Source organism: Toxotes jaculatrix, chromosome 3, assembly GCF_017976425.1.
Source record: "Toxotes jaculatrix isolate fToxJac2 chromosome 3, fToxJac2.pri, whole genome shotgun sequence".
In the NCBI taxonomy this organism is placed as follows: domain Eukaryota; kingdom Metazoa; phylum Chordata; class Actinopteri; family Toxotidae; genus Toxotes; species Toxotes jaculatrix.
In genome coordinates this window covers 24250919-24277491 of record NC_054396.1, presented here as the reverse complement: position 1 = coordinate 24277491, position 26573 = coordinate 24250919, and the positions used below count along the sequence as shown (strand labels likewise).

Sequence of the window (26573 nt, the reverse complement as noted above, 5' to 3'; positions counted from 1 at the left end):
GTTTAGTCCGGATTTAAAATTGACGGTTGACGTCGCTGTACGTGGATTTTAAACTGCAGAATGATACATTGTTGCCTATGTTTTGAGTGACGTGTTGAATTTTTCAGCTTTGGACGGTTGAGTAAATTCACCGAAATATCATCGCCAGGTAAGTTAGCTGCTAAAAACTGTCTCATCTTCACTACACTGCAATTTGACGCTTCTTCTTACCTTCTGTATTTTATTTTCATTTATTTATTTTATCACACGGTGACTTTATATTTTTAAGAAAAGTGTGTTCAGAAAATAAAGTAAGTACAGTGGCTGTAATTCAAACAGCTGGACTAACTGATATATATGGCTAAACATGGTTATTTTCATTATGGATTAAGGTCCTGATTGTTTTCTTGATCAACCCATTTGTTGTTTTGCTTTGTAAAATGTAAGAAAATGGTAAGAGATGCACATCACAGTTACCCAGAGTTTAAACTGACACCATCAAATGTCTTGTTTTGTCCCAATAATGTTCAGACACAAGATGACTTTAACCAAGTTTTGTTGGAGTTATTAGTGACAGAGTCGTTTAAATGTTTAGACTGTCGCTGAAATGCCTAATCAAGGAGACAAGGCGGTTGATGATTCCCCCACTGACCTTCCCTGTCTGGAAAAACTTGACTCTCCTACAGGTATGGAGCTTTATTATAGCAGTTATTGTTTTTAGGCACATTCAGGGACCATTAGTAATTGAATTATTGCCACCGTGGCAGTTTTAATTATCTGTGGGCGTATGTGTGTGTCCTGTCTGTGGTGTCAGGGAGCCCACCCACTGCCTCATTATCCAGTCTGATGGAGCTGGAAAATTGTGTTTCTAACCTGAGCCTCGCACATGAGATAGTGGTGAACAGAGACTTCAGCTTCAAACCCAAGAGCCCTCCCACAGACAGGCAAGAAAAAAAAACTCTCCCCCCCCACAGCTAAAGTTATCTTGTTTCCAGAATTAATTGGGAGTTTAGTCTCTCTCTGAGGTGCTTTTCAACCATCTTTCTCTCTGTAGCCTGGAGGGCAGAGTGACGGAGATTGTTCACCGGGCGTTTTGGGACAGTCTTCAGGAGCAGCTTCACAGTGATCCCCCAAACTACAGCCATGCTGTCATTCTGCTGCAGGAGGTCAAAACTGTGAGTCAGTTAAGCTGCAGGTCTTAAAAGTCTCCAAAAAGCACTGAATTCAGTTCCCTCAAAAAAAAAAATGCATTGGAAGCTAATAGAAAGTCTTAAATTTCATTTACAGAAGTCTTGAATACCTTTTAATTGCGTGCACAATAATGTTACTTATAACTTTTATGACTAAATATTAAATGACATAAAAAATGTTACTTTTACTCAAACGTGTCTAATCAATTATTGGTCCTTTCATCACCTATAACAACCAGTCTCTAAATGCTTATTTTGCATGGTGGTGGTTGTATATTTGAACAGTTCAGATAAAATTCTTATTATGAAAACAGTTTACAAAATGTATTAACAAGCTGGTGACAGCTTGTTGTCTGTTTCACTTGTTGGATTTGGTGACTGAGTGGTAAATGGAGATGAAGCTGCATTGAAAATGAAGCCATAAAATCGTTTTAATTTGCAGGGCCTGATATTAACATGGATAATATGATTAGACTGAACCTGTTTATAGTGTATATATGTGTAGAAGAAAACAATCGACCTTGTAATAATCAAGAGGACACATGCTCACAGGATGAACTGAAGTTTTCTGTTTGTAAGCTACACTTAACGCAGCGTTCATGTTTCCCATTAGATGCTTCAGTCCCTGCTGCTGCCTGCTCACGTCAGACTGAGGTCTCAGCTGGACGAGGTCCTGGACATGGAGCTGATCCGACAGGAGGTCGATCACAGAGTTTTGGACCTCCACAGACTGGCAGAGTACATCATCAACACCATGGCGTCTCTGTGTGCACCGGTGCGTGATCCGGAGGTCAGGGCACTGAAAGACCTCAAGGACCCCGTGGAGCTCCTGAGGTGAGGGGCAGGTTAATACTTTTACCTGCACCTTTACAGAATAAGTATATGTGTGACGTGGGATCAATAACCCCAGGTTATTTGATCCTTATCAGACTTATATCACGTATTAATCCCTGTTTGGTGCTGCAGGTTAAATGCATTTAATCTGATAGAGAGTATTATCGCATTAACCCCCCTCCCTCCTCTACCTCTTCCTTCAGGGAGATCTTCCGTGTGTTGGGACTGATGAAGACCGACATGGTTAACTTCACCATCCAGAGTTTGAGGCCTCACCTCCTGCAGCGGGCCGTGCAGTATGAGAGAGCCAAATTCCAGCAGATTCTGGACAAGCAGCCAGGTGAGCGTGAGGGCTTTATTTGACAGATAGTGAAGGTGACTTTGTGAATATAGGATTTCAGTTTTCAATTAAACAAATTTTGACCCTTGTAGCTTTAAAGCACCGTCCTGCCGTTTCTCAGCTTCTCGTAGATTGAGGAGCCCATCAGTGATGAACTCTGGCTGTTTTGGCTCAGATATTAATCTGTGTAAGTACAGCTGGCTGATCGCAGTCACTGGCTGACTGACAAGGCCCTTGATGCTGGCACAGTCATGTTAGCTGGGCTGCTAAAGATCCTTGATAAAAATTGTGCAGTAATTATATCTGTTTAGCTTGACTGATAAGTAGAAAAGCCCTGCATTTAACAGTTATTTTAATTACCAAGTATTTAGTTTACTGGATAACTCGTTTGGTCTATAACATGTCAGAAAATAATGAAAAATGTTCCCAGAGCCTGAGGTGACGTCTTCAAATGGCAGGTTTTGTACAACTAGTAGTCCAAAAACTCAAAAGTATTCAAGTTATTTTCATATAGATCAGCAAAAATTCACATTTGAGAAGCTGAAATCAGAAAAAAAAGTTAGAATCAATTCAGATGTTGCAAACACAATTTAAGATACTGTTCACTATTTTCTGTAAAGGAAAACGTGAATATATTTTCAGCATGTCCGAATCAAACCCTGTGAAGCCTATGGTAATTCAGTGATATTGCAGTTTCACTCTGGTGCATCATATTGGTTTTTATTTATGTATGTATGTGTCTGTAATTTTCCATTTTTCTTCAGCTGCTCTGGATAATACCACCGCTTGGCTCAAGGCGGCAGCGTCCGAGGAGGCGTCGGCCCTCAGAGCTCGGTCAGATTCTCCCAGTCCTGACAGCCCAGGTGCCGTCACCGCTGTCCTCAACCGGGCCTACATGCGTCTGCTACACTGGGACCCGCAGGACCAGAAATATCCAGAGGTCAGCTGCAGCATGCAAACTTACATCACACTACGCCTCTCGTTTGAGTGATATTTTATTGATTATCAGGGAATATTCAGTGTCCCTACACACTCCTCTTCACCCTGCTGCATATTACAGCATGCGACAACACATTAGGGCCCTGTGTAGTGTTGTACCACAGTGGTTCTCGACTTCTTCTGTCAGACGCACACACACAGACCAGTCAGATGAAATCAAGTTCCCCCTCATCAGCGCCACAGTCATATTTCAGCGGTGCTAATTTCAGCTGATTTTAAACTGGCTCTTATTTACCAATATTGATTATATAAAGTAGATGTTTTTGTATATTTGAATTGTCAGTGTTTCTGTTGGTTTGGTCGAGTGTGCATGCCTGTACTACCTGTGGGCCCGGCTGAAGGCTAACGTTTCAGCCATTTATCCATTTCGTTTGGCTATTTACGGTAACCAGTTATCAATTAGGCTACTTTTAGCGAACAGTTTCAACCACTTAAACATTTCTTTTATCTGTGTTTAACCATTTATCAATTTATTTGAACTATTTCAACTATTTATGCATCTATTTTATCTAAAGAAATTCAATTTTTTATCCATTACTTTTAGCAACAGTGGTAGTTGGGAGTCACAGATGTAGAATTTCCAGTGTTTTCATCTAGACATAGCTGTTGGTTTTCTTTGGAAAGACTCGTGTTTATCCTGAAAATTCCCCCGTGATAAACCATTAGACATGTGACCCTGACCTTCCCTCCACACACAGACTGCGCTGATGGACCGAGCCCGCCTGGACGCTCTGGGCCAGCGGCTCCGGATGCTGGTCCTGGAGGCGTCAGTGCTGCTCCTGACCAGCGCTCAGTGTGGGGGCGCCGTTTTCTCCCTGCAGGGGTTTGTAGGTAAACTCAGGCAGTCCGTCACTGCCCTGCTGGAGGGCAGTCACACCAGGTAAGAGGAGGATGTGGTGATGCATGCACTGGCTGTCAAAGGGAACAGGTATTGTATGAGGAGGAAACCAATGGAGGTGACAGGAGGCAACTAGCTTGTCAGAACGGATCCAGCTAACCTCATTCTTTCTGTTCAAGAGAAGCTCCGTCATGATTAGTGGATAAATGTGGAACAGCAGCTTGTGATATCCGAGGTCTGTTCGCACTCTGGTCTGAGCTGCAGTAAAATGCAGCACAGGCCATTTCTCCCTTAATCACCTTTACTGAAATGTAATTTTATCTAATCTAAACCTCCTAAGAGACCTAGATGTTATTAAAGACCCTTATTTATTAGCCTCCAGGATTCCCAGGACTCTTTGCTCAACATTGCTCAGAAATGGCCGTGTGACCTAATCTACATCTAATGAAGCCTGTTGGTGATTTATCTAATGCTGCTTTCTGGTGCTGCAGGGACGCTGACCTGAAGGGGGTGCTGCTGGGGCTCGGGGAGACAGTACTGCAGCAGGTGAACGAAGCTCTGAGCAGCCAGGGAGGGGCAGCGCTGCCTCAGGAGAACCAGGATCTGCTGAAGGGGCAAATATCTGACCTGTGGAAAGACAACCACCCCGTCCGCACGCTCATAGGTCAGGACATGAGTGCTATACATTCATATATTACATTTAAATTTCCAAGTATTTATTGCTGGATATTGGTGGTGGTTGTGCTTTCAGAAAATGTGGAGGTTTTTATGCTGTTAATACAAACCCCTCAAAGCTATAGAAAATGCATTTCTGATGAATAAATTGCAGTAAATTTAAGTCTGTAAAAAAAAGGCTTGTGTTGGGGATGCACCGTTTTCTCTCAACAGGGGAAAGTAACTAAAGCAACTGAAGTTTCTTTTCATTATTGATGATTCGTTTTGTAAAATGCTTTTAAAAGTGCTCATCACAATTTCCCAGAGACCACAGTGGCATCCTCACAGTGCATGCTTTCTACAACCAACAGACCAAAAAACTGAAAAATATTTAGTTTGCTTTCATATATGACAAAGAAAAACTACAAATCTTAGCCTCTGAGCAGCTGGACTCAGGGGATGTTTAACATTTACTCCTTGAAAAATGACTTGAATTATTATCAGAATAGTCATGTTTTTTTGTAAATTGAGTAACTTGCAGATCTGAGGCACAAATGAAAAATAATACATTCACAAATTAGATTTAAGGTTTCAAGTATTTATTGTTTGAACAGATAACTGAATTCAGATAACCTTTCAGGTTGGAAAAAAAACCCTTCAAGGCTTAAAACTACATTTTAATTAAGAAAGATTTGTACAGTTTGGTCTGTGACTCTTCACTCACCTCACAGTTTTCACTCAACAGGAGGAACATGCATTATAATCTCATTTACTGAGGGTTATTTCTGTCCACATGGATGTTTTTAAACTTGAATGTGTGCTCCAACAGAAAGCTGTTTTTCTTTCCCTCTCTATCTATCTCTCTCTCTCTCGATCAAACATAGGAGAAAGGGTACAGGGCTTCCTCCAGGCCATGCTGCGGGGCGGCCCCGCTAAAAGGAGTCCAGAGCTGCCCGCTCCCCTCGGGCTGGTGAGCGCTGAGCTTGCAGAGCTGGGGACGGCCTTTGGGCGAATCGTGCACTTCAACCGAACGGTCTTTGGTCCCTTCTGCGCGCCCATCCTCAGGAAACTGCTGTTCCCACCAGGAGAGGCCGAGGCCAGGGAGGATTCACGCTAGGATGGGGGCGACCCAGAGGACCTTCTGGTGACCTTAACATAAGCTGCCATGTGGCATCGAACACGTAGCTTTAGTGTAAATACAGCGAGTGACAATGATGAAGGGAAACCCAGTAGTGAGATGTTAAAATATAAATCAGTTTGCCAAAAAAAGCAGCAACATTAGAGCCAAGAGCATCTTTCTGTGGATGTTTCTTCCTCTTCTTTTGCTTTATAAGAGACATTTACAGTCTCCTGAAAAGGGCATTTGTTTTTACATTTATACATTTTGTTAGATGTTAAGACATAAGAACTCAAAGTAGAAGGCATGTACTGAATTATTATCAGAGTGCATTTTAACAACACAAAACATTAGGAAACAAAACAGGTGAAAGCAAAGAGACACTACAACAGCTTGTGGCTTGTCAATCAGAAAATTCTACAGTCTGAGTCAGATTTAGTCAAAACTAATTGTGAGCGTGAAATGATGCGTTGCCTGGAAAACATCTTTGTTGGGTTTCACTCTCAAAATAAACTCCCTCAGGAAAAACAAAGTACCAAAGAAAATATGCTAATAGTCTGTAAATAATACTGAAGATGTGATATGTAGCTGGTTTCTTATCTTTATGCTGACAGATGTTTATATATAACTTTCCAAAGACAGTATGCACTTTTTTCCTGATCTCAGTTAATGGTTGTTGTTTTTGGTTTTTTTTGTTTTTGTTTTTTTCTTTTTCCTTTTTTTTCAACCACAAACCAAAAATATATTCAGCATTTCCCCCTCAGTAGTTGGTATTAGTAATGGGTGAGGTATTGAACAGGTGCCTTTTGGTAATTAAATCCCAAACCAATCATTTTTTCCATTTTTCAGGCAGTCATTCAGACTGCGCACATTAACGTCTCATCAAATGAAAATGCAGACATCAAATTTGTGTAAGGAGTCACCGCTCACCTCAGTGAATTTAAAGCAATATTCTGGGAAAACAATCACTGGATACACTGAAGACAGACAAAGCTAAACACAAGCAAACAAACTAAAAGCACACACAGGGTGCTACAGATTACTCTCCTGAAAACCTGTAATTTGATTTTTTTATTACAGTTTCTAATAAGGTGCAGACGACTGTTGTTTGGTTTTTGCATTATATGTTATATTACTGAAACTAAGGGAGCGTCTGTAATCCATTTGCTGTGGTAGTAAAGCCCTTTCATGCCAAATTTTCCTATGTTTGGGACACCTGTGCTGTGGCAAGCTACAAACAACCTTTTTATATATTCCTTCTAATGTTGCAGGAGACCATTGGTTTCCATTCATTTCCAGTACATTATGAAAATCGTTTATCAGACTCGTATAATTCATCACAGTGAACGTGAAGTTTATATTAACTTTTGTCAGTGTTACATTGTATTTGTGTGGTAATGCAGTTTGAACACAGATTGGTAGGAACAGTCTGCGCTGCATCACTTCACAGAAATAATCTAACTCTGTTAAACAGACGTGATGTTTACTGTGATGGGTTGTGCCACATAGAGTTTCAAGGGTCAAGAGGCAGCCAGCATATTTTCATATCGTACAGAAATAAATACACACCAGTGGACACCTGGAATATTAGCCAAAACACAAAACAGCTTCTGAGATGTTGTAGTGTAATGTGCAGGATGGTTAGTGTGAGGGATTTGTTTTCATTTGCATTAATTAAACGGGCCAAAACTCGCAAAAGCGCTGGTAAAGTCAGTAACATTCACAGAGCTTAGTGCTTTCTGAAAGACAAATGCCTGGTGATCCTTTGAAAAGCCATTAGGTCTTTTAACAACACATCCTGCTCTTTTGAAGACATTTCCAGGATCATCAAAGACTCTTCTAACCATATGGGGGAAAAAAATTATAGTCTGTTGCACTAGAAAAAAGATTTTTAACCCGTTTCCCATTTTTGCTCAACTCAATTACTAATCCAGGTAACCAGAAATACTGTATGTCCACATTTAGCACAGCACAAAAATAATATAACTGAAAGTAACATTAGTATTAACAAATATAAGAAAAATAAAACTTTGTTCATGTCGTACAAATCAAACAAGGACATTTAAACCTTTTTGTTTGGTCTAGAAAAGTCATAATTAGGGAAGGGGGTTGAAAATTATTTAATCCAGATGGTTAGAAGAGTTTGTGAGGATACTGAAAATAACATCAGCACTGCAGTGAAGATCACCAGGCACCTGACCTTAGAAAACAGGAAGCTCTGTGAGTTGAATGTTACTTACTACACGTGCACCACCCACTAATCTCTACTGTAGGGGAAACACTGATAGTGTGATTGTACAATAATTGCCACGTTGCTATAATTGTCACTTTAATTTTTAAAACAGCTGGTGTAATGTTTCTTTTCTATCTTTTATTACTCAAGCATAAAACAAAAATGCTGACAACAGACTTGCGAGGGATTCTTTTGTCATTGTATTATTTAATTTCATTAATATAATATTGCTTTGAAATTTGAAACAGTATCACATTTTCATTGACAAACCATACTCTGTCCACAAACATGGGCAAAGCTTTGTATGCTGGTACAGTTTTTTTTTTTTTCTCTACATTTTCTTACATTTCTCTTTACCCTTTCATAATTCCCACAGTTACTATCTCCAATAGACCTGAATCAATAGAAATGCTCATTAATGGTCTATATCATTAATGGTCTACAGTGCTCTAAACATTACAGTACCTACATGACAAGATCAGAAAGTCACATGGAGGCCAGGAAATAGACTTGACCTTTCTCACTGACCTTTCTCAAGACAGGAGTGAAACACCGGCCCCGTTTTAGCCAGTGATGTGGGACAACAGGTTACCTTTCGTCTGTGTGTTGGGATTCGTATCGGGGGGGGTGGGGGGGGGGCAGTGGAGGAGCAGAGGGGATATACAGAGTGAGATCTAAATGTCAGAGTAGCGCTGGTTGGCCCTGCACGTTGCGTAAGGCTTACCTCTCGTTTTGCTCCCCCCCTCTCTCTCTCTCTCTATCTCTTTTCCACTGCTCTGCCCGCTAACTCAACACACGAAAACACACTCACTTCGGCTGCTCCCCTTCAACTCACAGCTTGGTATCCGGAAACTTGAACGCTGGGGTGAGCTACACAAGGAAAACACCAATGTTAAAAAGACTGGTACATGCACAGCCATATCATGCCACCAAAACTTGCTTTAAATAGCTGCTGCTCATTAAAGTGTAATGCTTTTGTATTATGCATCCATAGTAGAGCAGGTTGTCTTGGTGACACACAAAATGGAAGAACATACGTGACAACAAAAATGTTGGAGGAGTGACGACAATGGGAACGTGGAGGTAGGGATGAGGGTGAATCGCTGCATGTCGGTGTGTAACGAAGAGCGAGGGAACATAAAAAGCGGATGAGCGAGAGGAGACGAGACACTGCTACAGTACATACAGAGAACTGCTCAGGCCAAGTGCATCAAAGGGTACAAAACACAAAAGACACTGCCAACATGCATCGTCAGTGGAAGCTAACAGTTAACAGTCAGAACAGAGTGGCAATGACGCAGCCACGGTACCGCACACAGACCGGTTACATCTTAACAGTCAGTCTCCAGACACACCGTCTTCTGGAGAGGAGCTCAAAACCTCACGTCTCCTGCAGCACACACAAACAAGGACAGTGGCCAGTGATGTAACGATAACAGTCCAAACTCCCATGAGGACAGACAGAAACAAGGCATACAGCACGCACAGCAGGTAGTGCACACAGGGGAGAACCCACAGATATGTGTCGACTCCACGACGAGCATTTCTGAGTATTTCAGAAATTTCTGAGCATTTCACAGTGCAGGAGGAAAATTCTTTAAAAAAAAAAAAAATAGTGTCACGTTCTCAGCATAACAAATCAATTCGCATTAACACAACACCAGAGGAGCAACATTTAGACTTGGCTCTTTTAATGTAGTGGAATTAAATCTTTTCACCGCCGCTTATTTTCAAGTGACATACTTTGCGTGTACTGTACCTAATTCTAAATTGGTGTGAAACAGCATGGATACCTACCCATGTAATCATGATAATAAGATGCTATGTTGGGAAATGTGCGCCATATTGTGCTGGGGGCTCATTAATACACTCGAGATAAATGAAATCTTGTTATGGACATTTTTGTTTAGATTACCAAAATTGTGAAATGTGAAACCAATGTCAGTTCACAACATATGTTTGTGGGGTTTTTTTTTTGGTAGTATCCTTTTTTTTTTTTGCCTCTGGTTGTATTAATGTCGGGATCCCTTCATGATCCCTTCTTAATCATTCTGCCCCAAAGTATTTCAGTCAGCCCCCGTCTATCAAAAAGTATCACAAAATGCACTAATGTCCTATTTGCACTGTAAGAAAAAGAAAAGGTATTAAAAGGGATAGTGCCATGTTTTAACACAGTGTTTTTCTTTTTCTTTCTTTCTTTTTTTTTAATAGAGAAGAAGAAGATGCTGTGATTTGCAGTCTCTCAGTGCTACCATGAATGCTGAGAGGCACAGGGCAGTACAAGGCCAGAGCAAAGACTCTCATCTGGACAAAACTGTACCATCAAAAGAACGACGTCATCCCAGCCAGTCACAGTCAGTTTAATACACCAGGAAATCAGAAGTGTTGTCTTTTTTTTTTTTTTTCTTCTTAAGTCTTTTAGGAACAGGGGGAGGCGTGCAGTTGTTGGGTAGTGGTGGTGGTGGTGGTATTCAGGGAGGTTGAGGGGAAGGTTGGGGGGGAGGGGGCTTTAGTTGATTATAGATAACCCGAAATGAAGTAAGGCTGTTGTCCTCGTAAAATGTAGGAAAGTTGTCCTCCTGTGTGTTTTTTTGTACGAGGGTTCAGTCGTACTTGGTCCGTTTGAGTTCAGACATCACTGACAGATCCGTGACCCATCCATCGTGTTGTTATTATGAGTACTGTACAAATGCGTAGAAAAACAAAAAACAAAAAAACAGGTTGTTTGCTGCATGTTGCTGTTTTGTCTTTCACTGATTATTTGTCCGTCTTGCATCCCATGCTAGCAAAGCAGCCTCCTCATAGTGCCTCACAGTGGTAGATGCCTGGTAAGACAGGACAGGCTACAGATGGAGAAAGAAAAAAAACTGTCTTGAGGCAAAACAACCAAACAATCAAATAAGTCAGTAAATTAAAAATGAGTGATACTGAAAGAATTAAAAAAAAAATAATAATAATCATTTTACAGATTTAGAGTAAATCAAAAGGGCCTGTTAAAGGAAAAGTTTACATTTGGAGAAAACATTTGTTTGCTTTCTTGCTGAGAGTTAGATGAAAAGACTGATAACACTGAAACAACCGCTAACATCCAGCTAACTTAGCTTAGTACAAAGACTGGAAACAGGTGGGAACAGCTAATCTGGCTCTGTCTGACGGTAACAAAATCCCCCCACCAACCCTAAAGCTCACTAATTAACATGTTGTATCTGGACACAAAGTTAAAGTGTAAAAGCAACAAATCGCTGTTTTACAGGAGGTTGTGTTTTAAACAGATTTTTACACGTCTGTTTTTGAATTGATTAAACAAACGAAATACAACGCGTTACTGAGTGAGCTTTGGAGATGCTAGTAGGTGGATTTTGTTACCTTCGCACAGAGCCAGGCTAGCCGTTTCCCCATGTCTCCAGTATTTATGCTAAGCTGCTGGCTTATATTTGCTGTACAGACTTAAGAGTGGTATCGATCTTCTCATTAACTCTCTGCAAGAAAGTGTCAAACTACTCCTTCAACAGTTCGACACACTGGCCCCTTTCTTATGACAGAAAACCTTGTAATTTACTCAATAATAAATCAAAACATAATCTCTCTAAGCTTGCTGTTGCGTGAAGCCAATGAGATACAGAATAAAATAAAAATAAAAATGATCATGCTTGTTTTGCCTGTTGAGAATCAATTTTTTTTTAATGGCCTGAAAAAGGAAGAAGAATAAAGATGCAACCTCTGGGAGCTATCGGGGATTTGGAGGCAGATGCAAGTTGTCAGGAAGAGGAGGATGAGGAGGAAGAGGCAGTTTGGTTGAGAGAGCAGGGCCACTGTAAAATGAGATCAGTCCAGGATCATCCGTTCCAGGGCTCCGCCACTGGCTGCAGCAGCAACAGGCGAGCGAGGCTGCCAGGGGTGTTGGGGAGGCACGGGAGAGCCGCAGGAGTGTTTGTCATGGCGGGTAGGAGGTTGGTGTGGGTCGCTGGGCAGGGCAAAGGAGGGTGCAGGAGTAGGCAGCCCTGAGGGGTGCTATACCATCACAGTGAGAAGGCACGGGGCTCGCATGTATGTATATATGTGTATGTGTGTGTGTGCGTGTGTGTGAGAGATAGATAAATGAAGAACCGGATGCAGGGGGGAGAGGAAAGTACGAGGGGGGTGCAGAGGGGTGGCTGTGGGTATCCGGCCTCAGAATATGGTGGTCTCGTACTTGGTGCTGACGGGGCGCCTGTTGGAGTCCCGCTGGTCCAAGAGCCAGGTGGTGCTGCCCAGGGACTGCATGTCTGCGTCCATCTCCAGGGGATCGATCTGCCGGGGGGAGGGAGGGAGGAGGGACGAGAGGAGGGCGTGAGACGGGCGGCAGTGGAGGCCATTGCGCCACACTGACAAGTCCTCAGCTCACACACGTGCATGTGGATTAGAGGTACAGTCCAGTGATCATGTTATAATCACAGACACTCAGGGCTCAATCCACAACATGGATGATGTCTGACAGAAAATACACTCAGCCTGTGTAAGCCGCAGCAGTGAACCAAAGCTACGGCCCTCTGGGAGTTTAAAAATATACTGATTAGCGGTTCAAAAGCAACATGTGCTCTACACCAGTGGCTACTGTCATAACATGAGCAGTCAACACACACCAGTCTACATACATTACGCTGAATAATTTACTTGGAGTTACACATGAATTTGAAATAGCTGAAGGTAGGCATTTTGAAAAATGAATATTCCCTGCGTATGGATGACACCTTCAGTGCAGCATATCTTAAAAACATAGATACAGTGAACAACAAATGAGAGAGGAAGCTTAAAACCATCCAACAGAGACGACTTCAACCATCTTGTTTATGACCGCAATGGAATAAACCCTCACTGGCTCAGTTTAGCCAACAGTCCTCATGTAGAGAAGATAAATCACATCGAGAAACCCTCTCTTTCCTGAATGTGTTTCACCACAGAACTTGATCTAACTGCATCTTAAAATTTAGAAATGCAGGATGAAGATGAGAGATGGGAAAGTAAAGGGATGAAGAGAACGTTTATGGCTGAAATATTAAGAACCACAAAACAAGGAGGCAAAGTGCACTGCAGCACCCCAACAACAAGGAAAAGAAAGAGGGTAGGGAGTGGTGTGTAAGCAGATGTGTGATGATTCAGGGTTGAATAGAGGAAAGGAAAGAGAAGGACCTGGACTCCAGGGCTAACAGAGTGCAACGGGAGGAAGGAAGGACGGTGGGTAGTACACGTGTGACAGTGACAGCAGCGGCATTCGAGCAGAGGGGCACCCTGGGAAGCAGGAGGACCAAGAAGACAAGAACAAAGACATGTTAAAAAAACGAGAGAGAAGAGGGACAGAGCATTTAAATGCACTGAACGGACAGTGAGGAAGTCCAGTGGCAGCAGTTCATCACCTGTTCAGTTACAGAAGGAAAACCACTCAGAAAACATGATTCTGCCTCTTGTGCTCTGATAATTTACCTTTGCTAAACCCCACCCCCCAAAAAGTGACTGTCCAATAGGTGGGTTTCACATGACGTCACGACACAGCAGCGCGAGGGCGCCAAATTCAGATAGAAGGCAGGTGTTTCAGCCGTTGGCTGACTGACACACTGAGAGTCTACCGTGTGGAAAAATGCCTATGTTTGGTGTAGTTTACCGGTGCTCAAATCGTTCCAACAGAGAAAAATAAAAAAAAGCTATTATAGGGTACCAAAAGTAGTCACCCACAAAGGTGATAAATATAAAAATAACTTACAGAACAACGCTGTAAAAGGTGGATCTTAAACCTACGTCTGCGGTCGGGAGGAGCAGTCTGCTAATGCCCGTGTCCGCAGTGACCACTTCGTCAAAGGTATGTTAGCTAGCTAACTTGGTTTTTGTGGCTGTGTTTATAGCATTAGGTTGTCGCTTAATTCTCATTTACATAGTAATTATTATTAAGGTGCCAGTAGTCTAATATGGACTTCATTGGGACTCTTTTGCCCTAGCGTTTTAGGGGACGTTGACTCAGTTGTCCAAATGCTATTTCGCTGTCATGTCATACATTAGTATTTCTATGTAACTGACAAATAAACCCCCTTGTATCCCTGTAAGATGTGTTTGTTGACATTATAGCCGCTATTGCTAGCTGCTAGCTACACATAACCACTATAAGAATAAACACTCACCCTGGCAAAGACCAAACGATAATCGTCTTGGAGCCGTTTGGTAACAAGGTTGAGGACCCACCCGCTCACAAAAAAAGTTATATGCCTCCAGGCTTTTGTAGGCTTTCATTTGCTGTTTCGTATAATAAGAGGTCTGACGTACTAGATAATTGGCGATCTCAACAGCCTCGATTGTCGGCAAATCTTTAACGTCCGTTGAAAACTCGCTCATCTTTACGAGGTACGGGTCACGTCCAACATATTGTTTGATTAATTGTGTGTATCTCCGTCTCGACACGGGATCTAAACCCGTACATTACGGACTCTCTGCTAATATTTCCTCGATTGGCTTTGACATGTAACTTACTTCCTGTCCTCCACGTGAAATCGTTCCGCCTGCATGCGTCATCATGATCACGTGACGGAAACCCAGCTATCGCACCTTAGCAACTGTAACTAGGCACAACAAGTCTGTCAAGCTTTGGATTTCTCCACGTTGAAGTGATCTGCATGTGATAAGGATGCAGATTTGGAAGGCGCTGTTGTTGAAGGAGGAATCTGTTTACCTGCTTTAACGTAATCTGTAATCATTAGCATGTCCGGCCAACTTGCTTACAATTGCTTATTGGACCAGTGGAGTACGCTCCAGCAAACCCAGCCAAAGTTACCCAAGATTTGCAAGCATTAGGTGCATCAAACACTTTGGTTAGACCTCATTATAACAACCATATCTCTTGTAATGGTAGAAGTAAAAGTAAACTAAGAAGCCAAACAGGGTTATGTCAGAATAAAATACTTATCCTTGTTCTGATACTAGATTTAATTAGCTTTGCACTACAGTACAAGAACAATGCTATTTATTCATTTTTGTCTGGGACACGTTAGCTTTAGGCTCAGTCTTTTAGTACAGCATCATTTATGCAGCCACTAACGCACCAGTGCTTTTGGATTTTTGTTTTTAGTCAAGTCAACAACATGAAAAACTCAGCCAGAACCTGCACATTCAACAAACCCACGGAGCCAACATCTGTTTTTGTCTACTTCTGTCTGAAATCAGACCCATTGTTTCTCTAAACTGCAGACAAGAGCAAGAAAGCAAAGTTTGTCAAGTGTAGAAACATTAAGTGAGAGGGTGGGGCTTAGCAAACAGTCATTTGCAGTTTGAAAATTTCTTTGGCTTTGACAGTTTCTGTTTAAACCAAGAGGATTTAGTAGCATTCACACAGCAATCAAAAGAATCAAAACAAATTGCAGCGGATAGGAGTCTCCCCCCTTCTCATCTAAAACTTTAACAACCAGGCAGACTCATTATGCAGCTCTGTGATTACTCCATATATTATCCTTACTGGCAGGTAGTAAAACAAAGTGATTTGTGTCTCTGCGCAAGCATGTGGTCCAGCAGTGTGTGCGCGCCCGGCTGTGCAGCTCTCTCAGGTGACAGTGATCACTGAATGCTCATTATATGCAGCCTGAGAGGTCAATGCATCAATGCGTGGCTCAGGGTATACGGGAACATATACGGCAACACACTCAATCAATGGTGAGGAAGCAGGGGATGGGTCCAACCAGCGGGGCTGAGCCCTCAGAAAAGTCCCAGAGGAAATCATATACCCGCCTGTAAGCAACAAATAAAGCTATTCATTCATCACGTTTCGCATATGCACAAACAGAAAATCTCCCCTGATCGCAGTGACTCACGGAATTGGGGGCTGGGCGAGATAAAATTGGTAGCAAAGTAATGACTCATCACTTTCTTCCACACACACACACACACACCCACACAGCAAATCTTCCTTTGTAGGTGGCCCACTGGGCTTTCAGCGTCGGGGAAAATGTCGGTCACGAGGTCTGAATACCTTTCCTGAATTACGATTGTACAACGCTGACGTGTTTCTGCTCTCATTCTGTCCTTTGAACAAGTAGAGCATATTCAACACTTGCACACACTCACGGATCCATAAGCGGTTTTTTTTTTGTTTGTTTTTTTTTTAAGGTTTGTAGGCTGGTACTCACTGCTGATCTCCGCATGCTGCTCCACGACTGAGATACGGGACGGCTGGTTTTGGTCTCTATGACCTCTGAGGCCAGAGATGAAGGGGGGACATAGTGTCTCGCCCTTGACTGGATCGCCATCTGATAGGCCACCTCAAACGCCTGTCCCAGTGTAAGTATGATCTCGTAGGTCTGTGTCTGTGTGAATGAAAAAAAAAAATGTTTTAAATTGTGTTTAAATCAGCAGACAGGGAACATAAAGGAAAGTTGTGGTAATAAAAAACAAAACAAGTCTAACAACCTCTTCACAGAAGTTGTCCTTTGGTTTTACAATAGACTTTAGCCTGGACTATAAAAATCTACTGTATTTCTAATCTTCCAATGACTTCTGAATCGATATTTTAAACATTTCATGTTTCAATATTTAGAATTACCATATTTTTTTAAAGCTTGTAAATACTTGTTTTCCAAGTGCTGCAAAGCACACAAAAGCTTTGCTCTTCACATTGTTAGGATAATTACTTAGTATAATTATCCCCTGGCTCTTGGTGGAATATCAAACACAATTTCAGAGAACAGCAAAAGCCATTTCTGCACAACACACTGCACATGAAGTGACTGTGTTAAATACAAATACGTGAGGCTTAAAATGTGTGTTTTGGCTTTGTGTAAACTTTGATTGTTACTGTTCAGTTAAAACAGTTTTCCTGCAGTTAATCGTGGCTCTGCAGTGGCCCATCTGTCAAAGATGAAAGATTGTCATCGACCTTTACAGAAGCTGAGACACAAATTACAACATTATCTGTGCCTGTACATGCAAATGCCATTCATAGCGGGAGTGGAACTTCAATTAAGCCATTTGATGAGCCAATCAAGAAAATGATGTCCATCCGATGCAGCATGCACCTCTAGCAGTGGGATTCCTGATATCCCACAAAGCACGCTTTGTTTTCTAAATGATTCACTGATGAATTTACAAAAAAGCTCAAGTGTGAAGAATAGTATAAAGATTTAAAGGTTTCCTCTGTGGATTTTATGGAACAGAACGGTTGTTAACAGCAAATCATATTTCTATTACATCAAGCAAAAGACACTGGGGTCTTTTGGTGCGGTAGAAATGTATTACTCACCACTTCCACAGTGCTGAAGACATGGCAGAAGTGGTGGCCACTCTTCAGATCCTTGGTAATGTAGGCAAAAGTGCAGAGGTCATCTGGGTCTTGGGCAGCACATGAGATGTTCCTGATCTCATGCTCCGCAACTATGGTCTAATGGAGACAGGAAGGAAGGGAGTGCTAACTGGAAATGAGATGCTAATGGAGACTGAAAGAGTCAACTGGAGTGTTTGGGTTGGACAGATCAATAAACACAGAGACACACAAACATACTTTCCCATTACCTTTGTGGCTGCATCGATGAACTTGACCCCTCTGTAGGTAATGGACAGTATGACAACTGGACCCTTTCTTGAATCCTTGGATTTCTGGAACGGACATAATAAAAAAAAAAGTGAGAACTGAGTACTTGTAGCACAACACAACAAAATGGTTCATGCACCATAAATGTGATTGTGAGTGACTGTCAGCTGTGCTTTGCAGACAGATTTTTCCATGTCTAGCATTATCATTATTTTCTATTTACTAATGTTCATAGTCAGTAACACAGTTTTCAGTTGTTCTTCAAGATTCTTAAAGATTTTCAGTAATATTTACCCTAATTTTAGCACAGGCATCTTGTGTGGACTCGATCCCTCGTAGATCCCTGATTATCATTGATCCTAGGTACTAGGAGAAAGAATGAAAACACACCAGGGCTGGGTCAGTTTAGATACACAATAATATCCCAGTCCGTCTACCTCATGGTAAACAGTAGGCAAACTGTGCTAAATATTTTGTAGTTCTGTCAGTTGTGATTGTAAATTGTGCGATGTAAAGACAGTAAAACGTGACTTACAGTTGCCTCGTAACCGCAGGAGTCCAGGATGAGTTTCTCGGGCTGGTGATGCCAGGCGGACACCGTGGCGTAGGTAGCAGAGTGGCTCGGTGGCCGGAGGTTTAAACGAGACTCTTTGTGTCTCTCGCTCTGTCTGTCCTGCAGAGATGTAAAACAAATTAAACTCTTACATAGACAGACAATGAGGAGTGATTATAATATTTTGCACTATTGTAAAACTGAAAAGCAGATTCTGCTGGTCTAATTCCAGCTACAAATCTGTGTCTCACTCAAGCTGGTAAGGTAAAAGACTTCTGACTGCCATACATTAGTGTGAGGGCGGCTGAAGTCTGCCTGGTCAGCACTTTAATTTAAGTCCTTTTTTGATCTGCTGGTAAGCTCATAAATATTTATGCACCGGGTTGGGCCTTTAGGTCAATGTAGGCTGTGCTCAGCTCTTTCATAAATCACTTGTCAGTAAAATATACTGATGACAATTATACTCAAAGCATTTAGGGTAAAAGAGAGGTATTGATTTTACATATCATGGAGCCTGACAAGTTGTACAACATTTCCCTTATAGATGCTCATCTGTGTTTGTGCATGTGTCGTAGTTTGACCTTTAGCAAATGGTAAAATTTGATCACTGAGTTATTCTTAGTTCGTTCTCTTAAAGAAGAAGAACTGAAGAAATTCAGGGAGGCACATAAGAACTGAATTCAGGTCAGTGAAAGAAGACTGGATTGTATTTTCATCGTGTTTGGTTATTCAAATATTTCTGAAATTCAGAGCTGTTCTGGATCTCGCTCCGAGTTAAAATCCACCGGGTGCAGTTAAATGGCTCAGTGCTTCTAGTAAAAGTTAGGTAAAGCAATAATTCAATACTGTCATGTTTTGACTTTCAGTGAAATTATGTTCATCCAAATGAATGATTCTATGCAATATATGTATTATATAATATATTTATATATTGTTATAAAACTCACTGCTCATTGATTTCCAACATTGACCACAATGGCCTAATCCATCCTCAAACATTGAAGAGATAGCTACTACAGTGTGAATACTTTCCCTTGTTGTCGTTCTTTGGTCCTGTCCACTAAGATTTAAGACAGATAGTAAGTTTGTTTTGCATCCAGAGCGGCTCTGTGTCTAAGTAACTCAAACAACATGCGATGAGAGAACATCTAACTTTGTGTAGCATCGCCCTCTATTTTTCATCTTGTCACGCACTCAAAGTGAGTTAGGACATTTTTTCCTGAAGTCAATTAAAGTAAAATGAGGAACTCACTACAGAGCGCGGCCTCTCGCTGTAAGACCGCACAGATACACTACAGTCTTGGTCGATTCCTCTCCGCCTCCGGTCCGACTCAGTCAGGGGCAGGAGCATGTCCATGGAGCGACTGGTGTAGGGGTCCATCTGACTGAGGGGGGATGTGGTCTGGGACAGGAGGTCATGAAACTGCCAAACACACGCACACAGACACACACCGTGTCACACAAAAGAGTGAAAACACATCAGAGACACAGCACAGATTAATGATTTGACAGCACTGTCTAACATGGGCCGGTTTCCCTGCATCCAAGCTTAATCCTCGACAAAAGAGCCTCTTCCATGGAGATTCTCCGTTCTTTTTAGCCCAGTTTAATCTGCCTGGGAAATCAGCCCTGAGTATTTAACTGTTGTGAACATAATGATATTGAAGAATCTCGTTCCAAAATTAGATATCTGCCGCAGAAAGAAAAAGATCCATTTTCTCACAAAAATGATGTTGGCATAGAAATACAGCTTGCCATGCGACGCTGTTTAACTTCCATCTTATGCTCTGTTTTGATTGTTGTTCTATAAGAGAAATAACAGGGTGTTATCGTCGATCTCTATTTAAATATTAAACACTCGAAAAATTTTCCTGAACACATTTGATAGCATTTTATATTAAAAACATTATATATCTTACAAAGCCATCACTGACACTAAATATGGGTTATATTGAGGGCATTATGCAGAACTACCCTTCTATCTAACTGGGCATCTCGAGCATACCAAATCTATTAACCGAATTAGCGCTGGCAGTAGGTTTCTGCACTTTAGTGGTGAAATGGTAGCACTAACATTGCTGCAGTCTGATTCACACTGTTGGTTCTGTAAACTGCTTTAGATAAAAATATGCTCCTTGGATTGTGCTGCCTTTTTGTGTATTCTATGAAGAGTAGACATCAAATCAGTGTCATCGTGGATTCTGCAGGGTTCACCAAGTTAAACTATGTTTTTAATAGCACAGAGAATGCACTTCAATACCTATTTCACATACCAACCAAAGTATAAAATCTGTATTGATATATTGGTATTTTTGCTTGAAAATGACTAATTATTCCATTATCAAAATAGTTGCTGATTAAATGGGTCAACTAGCAAATTAATCGACTAATCATTGCAGCTCTAGATGGATTAAATGATTAAAATATGAACTACATATTTAAGGTTTGCATATGACTTATGCATAATATCAGTACTAGACATTTTCCAGCCAGTGTTTGGTGAAACCTCGCTCAAAAACATTTTAAGTTATGTTACTACAGTGGGCTAAAAAAAACATATTTAAGACCTTTGTAAATGAAAGTGAAGACTTTTTAACACCTATTAAGGCCTTTTTCTTTCCAAGGAGACAGAAATTGAAGAGCTCACAACGAAGACCCTAATAAAATCTAGCTGCACTAATTTCCACATCACCAGTCTTACCATAATTGGGGACAGACGACGGGACTTAGTCGGAGCCTCTTCATAAGGTCTCTCTGCTAGAGAGGCAATGATCCTCTTCCTGTGGCCCAGGGGACCAATCTTAATAACCTAGAGAGGACAGCATCAAGGCACAATATGAATCAGACTTTCCAGTGCATTTCCAGTCAATACACAAGAATTTATCTAGACTAAACTAATAGAGATATATCCAAAATACACTGACAGAGTTGGTGGCATGCACTCCTCACTGGCGGGCATCCACAGGCAAACAGAAATGACTGTCGTCAATAATTCAGCCCCAATCTGTTTTGCCGTAAGCTTAAAGTGCAGCGCTGACTCCTTCCTGGGACACTATTATTCACAATCCATTTTTGGACGTGGTGCTTAAATAACACAGAAGAACCTGGCGATTTATAGGATGCTAACAGGTAATATGCAAATACGCAACTGATTTGCAGCTAACTATATGACACAGATCCACTTAATATGTCACTACTTAAATATATGTTTTTAATTTACAGTATTTTAACACCGCAAGTTCAGCTGCCACACACTGATCCATCGTATCTGTCTCTTTAAACCTTTTACAAATGCCATTTCAACTGGTGTGGCTAAAATCCTCAGAGGAAGAAACACAGGTTAGTCGGAACTCATTATCTCAATACTGTATATTTGCATAATTGGCTATTAACATTCATGCTCATCCAGAGAAGGTGGATGTCGAGTGATTAATGTTACATTTGCAATTACGTTGCTGGTACAAAATATTCCATAACAGGCTCATATGGTTCTTTGTCTGAAGGCTTCAATTATTTATTCAGTGAGAGTCAGAGGCAGAGAAGGCAACTGGTTTGTGCTCTGGATTTCTGGTGCTGTTTTCATTATTCTCATGTACAGCGTCCCAGTGAGACCAGTATGCACGAGGTGTGAGAAACAGGATAATTTAAATAGTGATAAAAAGCCTCGGGATTATATGAGAATGTAAACCAGCTCGTAGATCATCCTGAAGCTTGATTCTGTTTGCTGAAAGATGCTGAAAAGGATGTAGGAAATGTAATGGGCAAAGTGAGTTCTGCCAAGATGCTCATAGGCAGTTCTGCTACTCTGCACACTGAAAGTAATGTGCCCTGCACTCACACCCATCTTTCTGTACAGCATCGCAGTCTGCTGGACACCATCTCTCAAATGCTGCATATACAGTATGTTCAGCGGCTGCTTTCCTGCAGCTGCTTATGCTGCTGCAGCTGTTGCTGTTTTCTGCCACTTTGCCACTGCTGTGTTTGTGTCAGTCACAACCAGACACACATGGAGATGTAGGTGTAAGTGGGGAAAAAAATACGATTGTTGTAAACGATACTTGTCCAGTGGACGTAAATTTCTGTGATGTCTTACTAACCGTATCAGATCACCTGTTTGGATAGTCTTTGGATCGACAATGCTACTTTCTACTGTAACTAACTGCAAAATTTCTGACACATTAACACTATTTTTTAAATAATGTTTAACTTTGCTTTGTAATACTACAAATTGGAAGTTGTAACCACACAATCTGAATGAACTCAGTAGAAAAGATAAGTCAGCACATGCAAAATATCAAAAGGATGTCTATAAAGTTCCGGTAGCTCAGCGGTCCCAAACCATCTTAGCTTGTGACTCGTGCAAACAAAACAATGACTAGTCACAACCCCTCATCACAGACTGTAAAAGTTCAACCAAAGAGCGATGTTTGCCTCTTGGACTGGTGAATCATCTTTAGAAGGCAAACGAAATAAACAATCCAGTATTTCACAAGAAATTAAAGATTAGAGAGAAGTCAGGGGGGAAAACGTAGCAGAGGATGATGTTTTTTTTTTCTTTCCTGTACTGTTAACTGTCAGATTTATCTACCACAGCTGTAATCTAAACACACACACAGACAAAGAGATAAACCAACTGTCATCACTCACTACACTGCTCCTTAATTTACATTTTATCTGTTCTGTATCTACTAATTACTCTGTGATTTTGAAAACGTTTCTGCTATAGTTTTATGCAAATGCTTCCATTACCGAGTGTTATCTCAGCTTTGCATTTTTAAGTGCCTCTTAACCTCAAACAAAACCCAGTCTGTGCGAACCAGACCAGTGAGACCGGTCTGTGAGAACCAGACCAGTTTGTCACAGGTCGTGAGTCCATCAGCACTCATTCATCTCTGTCAGAATGAGGCACACTAAGCGATAACCTGCTCACCCATCGTCTGAAAGAGCCCACAATAAAAAAAAAATGTATTTGATAAATGATGTAAGTCATGGCTTCTTACATTGACGATCTCCAGCTCCCACAGGTTCTTAACACACTCCAGTGTGCGGTAGCCACTTGAGAGAAAGTTGGGCAGATATTCATGCAGGCCGAGGCCGTCCAGCCAAGAGGCAAGAGATGTGCTGCCATCACAGCCCAGTGCTTTTACCTGCACAGCAGAGAAAGATACATGTAAGAGAGCAAGCACTGTAACTTTTTGTACTGAGAAAAAAACTCACAATAGGATTGTAAAGCATAAATTCCTGTTTTCTAGGTGTAGCTATGAATCTGTCACCACAGCTGGACGCTTCCACTGCTGGTTTTAGCCCCGCTAGCCGCCGTATATATTGCTATTAAATTCTGAACAGATTTCATGGTTTCTCCTCTTGTGCCACTAGCCGAGCTAAATATGTTGAAAATTACTGGATTGGAAATGGAAATTTGCTACTGATATTTAATGTCCCCAGAGGATAAATATGAACAACTTTGGTGATCCGCCGGCTTTTCATCTAGAGTGATTATCAGGTTAAATTTTAATAACATTTCAATACTCTGATTTACTACCAAATACCTGCAAAGAAGATGGTGAACATGGTAAATATTGTACCTATTCAACATCAGCATGTTAGCATTGTGGCAGTTTGGTAGTGCAGTGGTTAGCACTGTCACCTCACAGCATAAAGGTACTGGGTATGAAGGTCCTTTCTGTTTGGATGTTCCCTCGGTGCCTGTGGGTTCCCCTGGGTTCCCCTAGGTACTCCAGTTTCCTCCCACAGTCCAAAGACATGCAGGTTAGGTTAACTGGCGATTCTAAACTGCCTGTATGTGTGAATGTGAACTTGAATGTTTGTTTGTTGTAGTCAGCCCTGTGATACACTGGTGACCTGTCCAGGGTGTACTCCGCCTCTCGCTCAATGTCAGCTGGAATTGGCTCCAACCCCCTCTGAGACCCTCAAGTATAAGCAGTATAGCTAATGGATGCATGTTAGAATCCTGATGTCAGCATTTAGATCAAAGCACGGCGGTACAGTCCCACAGAGCATGGCTGTAGACTCAGTGACATCTGCATTACCAGGCCTGGACACCGATTTGTGTATCTAATTACAGAACCTATCGACAGTTTTTATTTTTATTTTTTTCTCTGAGACACTGTCAGTCACTGCCCTTCCCCAAGTGTCAAGGTTAAGTTATGATGTTAAGTACCTTGGGCAAGCTGCGTGCCGCATGGAGGATTTTCTTTCTGTGTCCTGGGTCAGTGATCCCGATGTCTCTGAGGTCCTGGTCCTCCATCACGTTACTTCCCTACATGTGCAGAAACACAAGAGACAAGCACAAGTAAACACATTCACGCACAGCCACGCTCAGACACACATGCATGCACACAAATAATCACACACACATACAGACACAATATACAATATGGAATATGTACAACACAAGAAAATAAATCAGTAATCTATCATACAGTGTATCTCACTCTCAGATCTCATGCATACACACGCGTACAGCATTTGCATATAAAAGACATGTGACAAATAGCTGTAAGAACATAGGTCAGTGAAGGTATCATGGCATATTCTACAATGTTACAACCAGGGTGTACAAACACACGCTTGCTCATAACATACACAACATGCACACACACGCAGGACACGCACATCTCTGACACAAGCAGTAACGGCAGAGTGGGAGGACAATGAAGTCAAATAAATTGTGCATGCCAAGAGTAATCAATCTGATCTGGTGCGACTCAGAGGGAACAAAGCCTTCATAACTGCAGCAGCATCTACATGGTCCCTTTGCTGCTGTGTCTCACTGAGGGAAACTGAACGGTCCGAGAGGAAGCAACAATATTTCACTACAATTTGTGATAATTCCTTATTTTAGGACATAAAAAAAAAAAAGGAACAGCTATAATAATTTTCCACCTCCTGAAATCTTGACTGACAAGCTGATTCTTGTCTGTTTCGTGTAGCTGTTCATATTCACAGCTCCAGCTGCTTTGTCATCTTATTCCAGTTTATAGGCAGGAATAAAGATACAAGGAGAACCTTGAAAATGTGGAGCTAAGCGTTTTTTCCCTGTGGACTGCTGCAGATTGATTCTTCCTGGCCAAGAATGTTAAAATGTTCTGTAGTCTTTACTCAATCTGCTCTCACTGGATTGGTTTCAGCGCACAATGCAGCAGTATTCACACGCCTGTATCAGGGTGCAGTTGGGAGATTACTCACTGATCGCAAGAATAAAGGTCAAAATGAAGCAGGGTCTGATGTAAGGGTGGCCTAAAATAGATTCCCTACGTTTATTAACACAGTCTGAAGTCTGATGATGCCTCAGGAGACACTGCAAACTTATTATTTCATGCTGCATTTGAAACATGTGACGGAAATGTATGGTTCAGTTCTTACATAGCTTATGAGCTATGGTAGTTTGATTTAATCTGATACGACTTGCAGATGTAGCCATGGTAGAAGTCCTTCATCTCACTAAATGCACTCAGTTAATGCAAGAGTGAATTAGAATTGCTCTGTTGCTCTGCCCCACAGAGGAATTGTTTAGAAAAATCCAATTTTGTTACTTTATTCAAGTGTCGGTGGACATAGCAGTAATCCGGCAGAGAAAAAAAGAGAACTCTTATTTTATGTGTTACAATATGTATGTTCACTACCACATTATAGCATTTGAGAAAGAGGGGGCTGCAGAATCTGATGCAATATTAATGCACGAGAGACGCAATGTAAATGCATGATGGGGAACTTCTCTGCACTACACAATTTGCCTCATTGCAACATTAGTTTTGTTCATCAGAGCAACAAAGCATAATGCTACAAAAAAAAAAAAAAAAAAAAAGATGTGGAATTCTGGACTGTAAATGTGTGGGCATGGAGGCCAAGAGAATGAAAGCCACGGGCGCCCCACTTCTAGTAGCATGAAAGGAGCACAAAATGATAATCATCGTGTAAAAATTATGAGAATGGGCACACAGCTGTTCATAATTTATGATCCCTCAAAAGCTGCATCTCAGAGCAATCATCACATGCAGAGAGCCCTGCCGACTCATGTGAGTGCCTGCTCTCTTGCTCTGGTGGGCGGGCCGGAGGAAACTTTCCAAGCAGCACCGTGGATCTTCAGCTGTGACAGTGGTGGTTTGTAGGTAACAGTATGGCTCACATGCTGAGAGTCCTGCCACTGTAGAATTAGATTGTAGAGGATTTTCAGCTTCCTCTGGGCTCACAAACGATGCAGAGAGTGTGGGTTTACTCTGATCTTGTCTCTGACTTGACTAAGTATCATTGCACTTTTTTTTCTGATCTTCCTTG

At 41.5% G+C, this 26573-nt stretch overlaps 2 protein-coding genes across 3 annotated transcripts in view; one reads left to right on the top strand and one right to left on the bottom strand.

The window, feature by feature from the left end:
* Positions 1–5: 5 nt before the first annotated feature.
* On the top strand, positions 6–8358 carry LOC121178777 (T-complex protein 11-like protein 1). Its single transcript, XM_041033111.1, has 10 exons — positions 6–148; positions 575–665; positions 794–923; positions 1034–1154; positions 1783–2003; positions 2207–2343; positions 3108–3283; positions 4041–4222; positions 4672–4844; positions 5719–8358. Exons 2-10 carry the CDS (start codon positions 587–589, stop codon positions 5949–5951), a joined length of 1452 nt encoding a protein of 483 aa, XP_040889045.1. The 5' UTR covers positions 6–148; positions 575–586; the 3' UTR covers positions 5952–8358.
* A 13-nt stretch (positions 8359–8371) lies between these two features.
* Positions 8372–26573, bottom strand: part of anks1ab (ankyrin repeat and sterile alpha motif domain containing 1Ab) — a 40202-nt gene continuing 22000 nt past the window's right edge. The window contains exons 5-15 of one of the 2 annotated variants that reach the window (XR_005893823.1): positions 24457–24555; positions 23276–23422; positions 20977–21084; positions 19528–19698; positions 18258–18395; positions 18017–18088; positions 17704–17787; positions 17435–17572; positions 16326–16502; positions 11903–12474; positions 8372–11027 (exon numbers count right to left, since the gene is read on the bottom strand). Coding sequence is in view for 1 of the 2 variants with exons in the window: in XM_041033109.1 (XP_040889043.1) it covers positions 10994–11027; positions 12377–12474; positions 16326–16502; positions 17435–17572; positions 17704–17787; positions 18017–18088; positions 18258–18395; positions 19528–19698; positions 20977–21084; positions 23276–23422; positions 24457–24555 (1266 nt within the window). In the remaining variant the exon portion in view is untranslated. The remainder of the gene's footprint in view (positions 11028–11902; positions 12475–16325; positions 16503–17434; positions 17573–17703; positions 17788–18016; positions 18089–18257; positions 18396–19527; positions 19699–20976; positions 21085–23275; positions 23423–24456; positions 24556–26573) is intronic. The other variant, XM_041033109.1, reaches the window with a different exon arrangement.

What these genes read in the sequence shown, in the direction of transcription:
- LOC121178777 (XM_041033111.1), top strand. Translation starts at nt 587, where the DNA reads ATGCCTAATCAAGGAGACAAGGCGGTTGATGATTCCCCCACTGACCTT. An exon ending in GATTCTGGACAAGCAGCCAG is followed by an intron (nt 2,344 to 3,107) that starts GTGAGCGTGAGG and finishes ATTTTTCTTCAG; the next exon opens with CTGCTCTGGATAATACCACC. An exon ending in CTGGAGGGCAGTCACACCAG is followed by an intron (nt 4,223 to 4,671) that starts GTAAGAGGAGGA and finishes CTGGTGCTGCAG; the next exon opens with GGACGCTGACCTGAAGGGGG.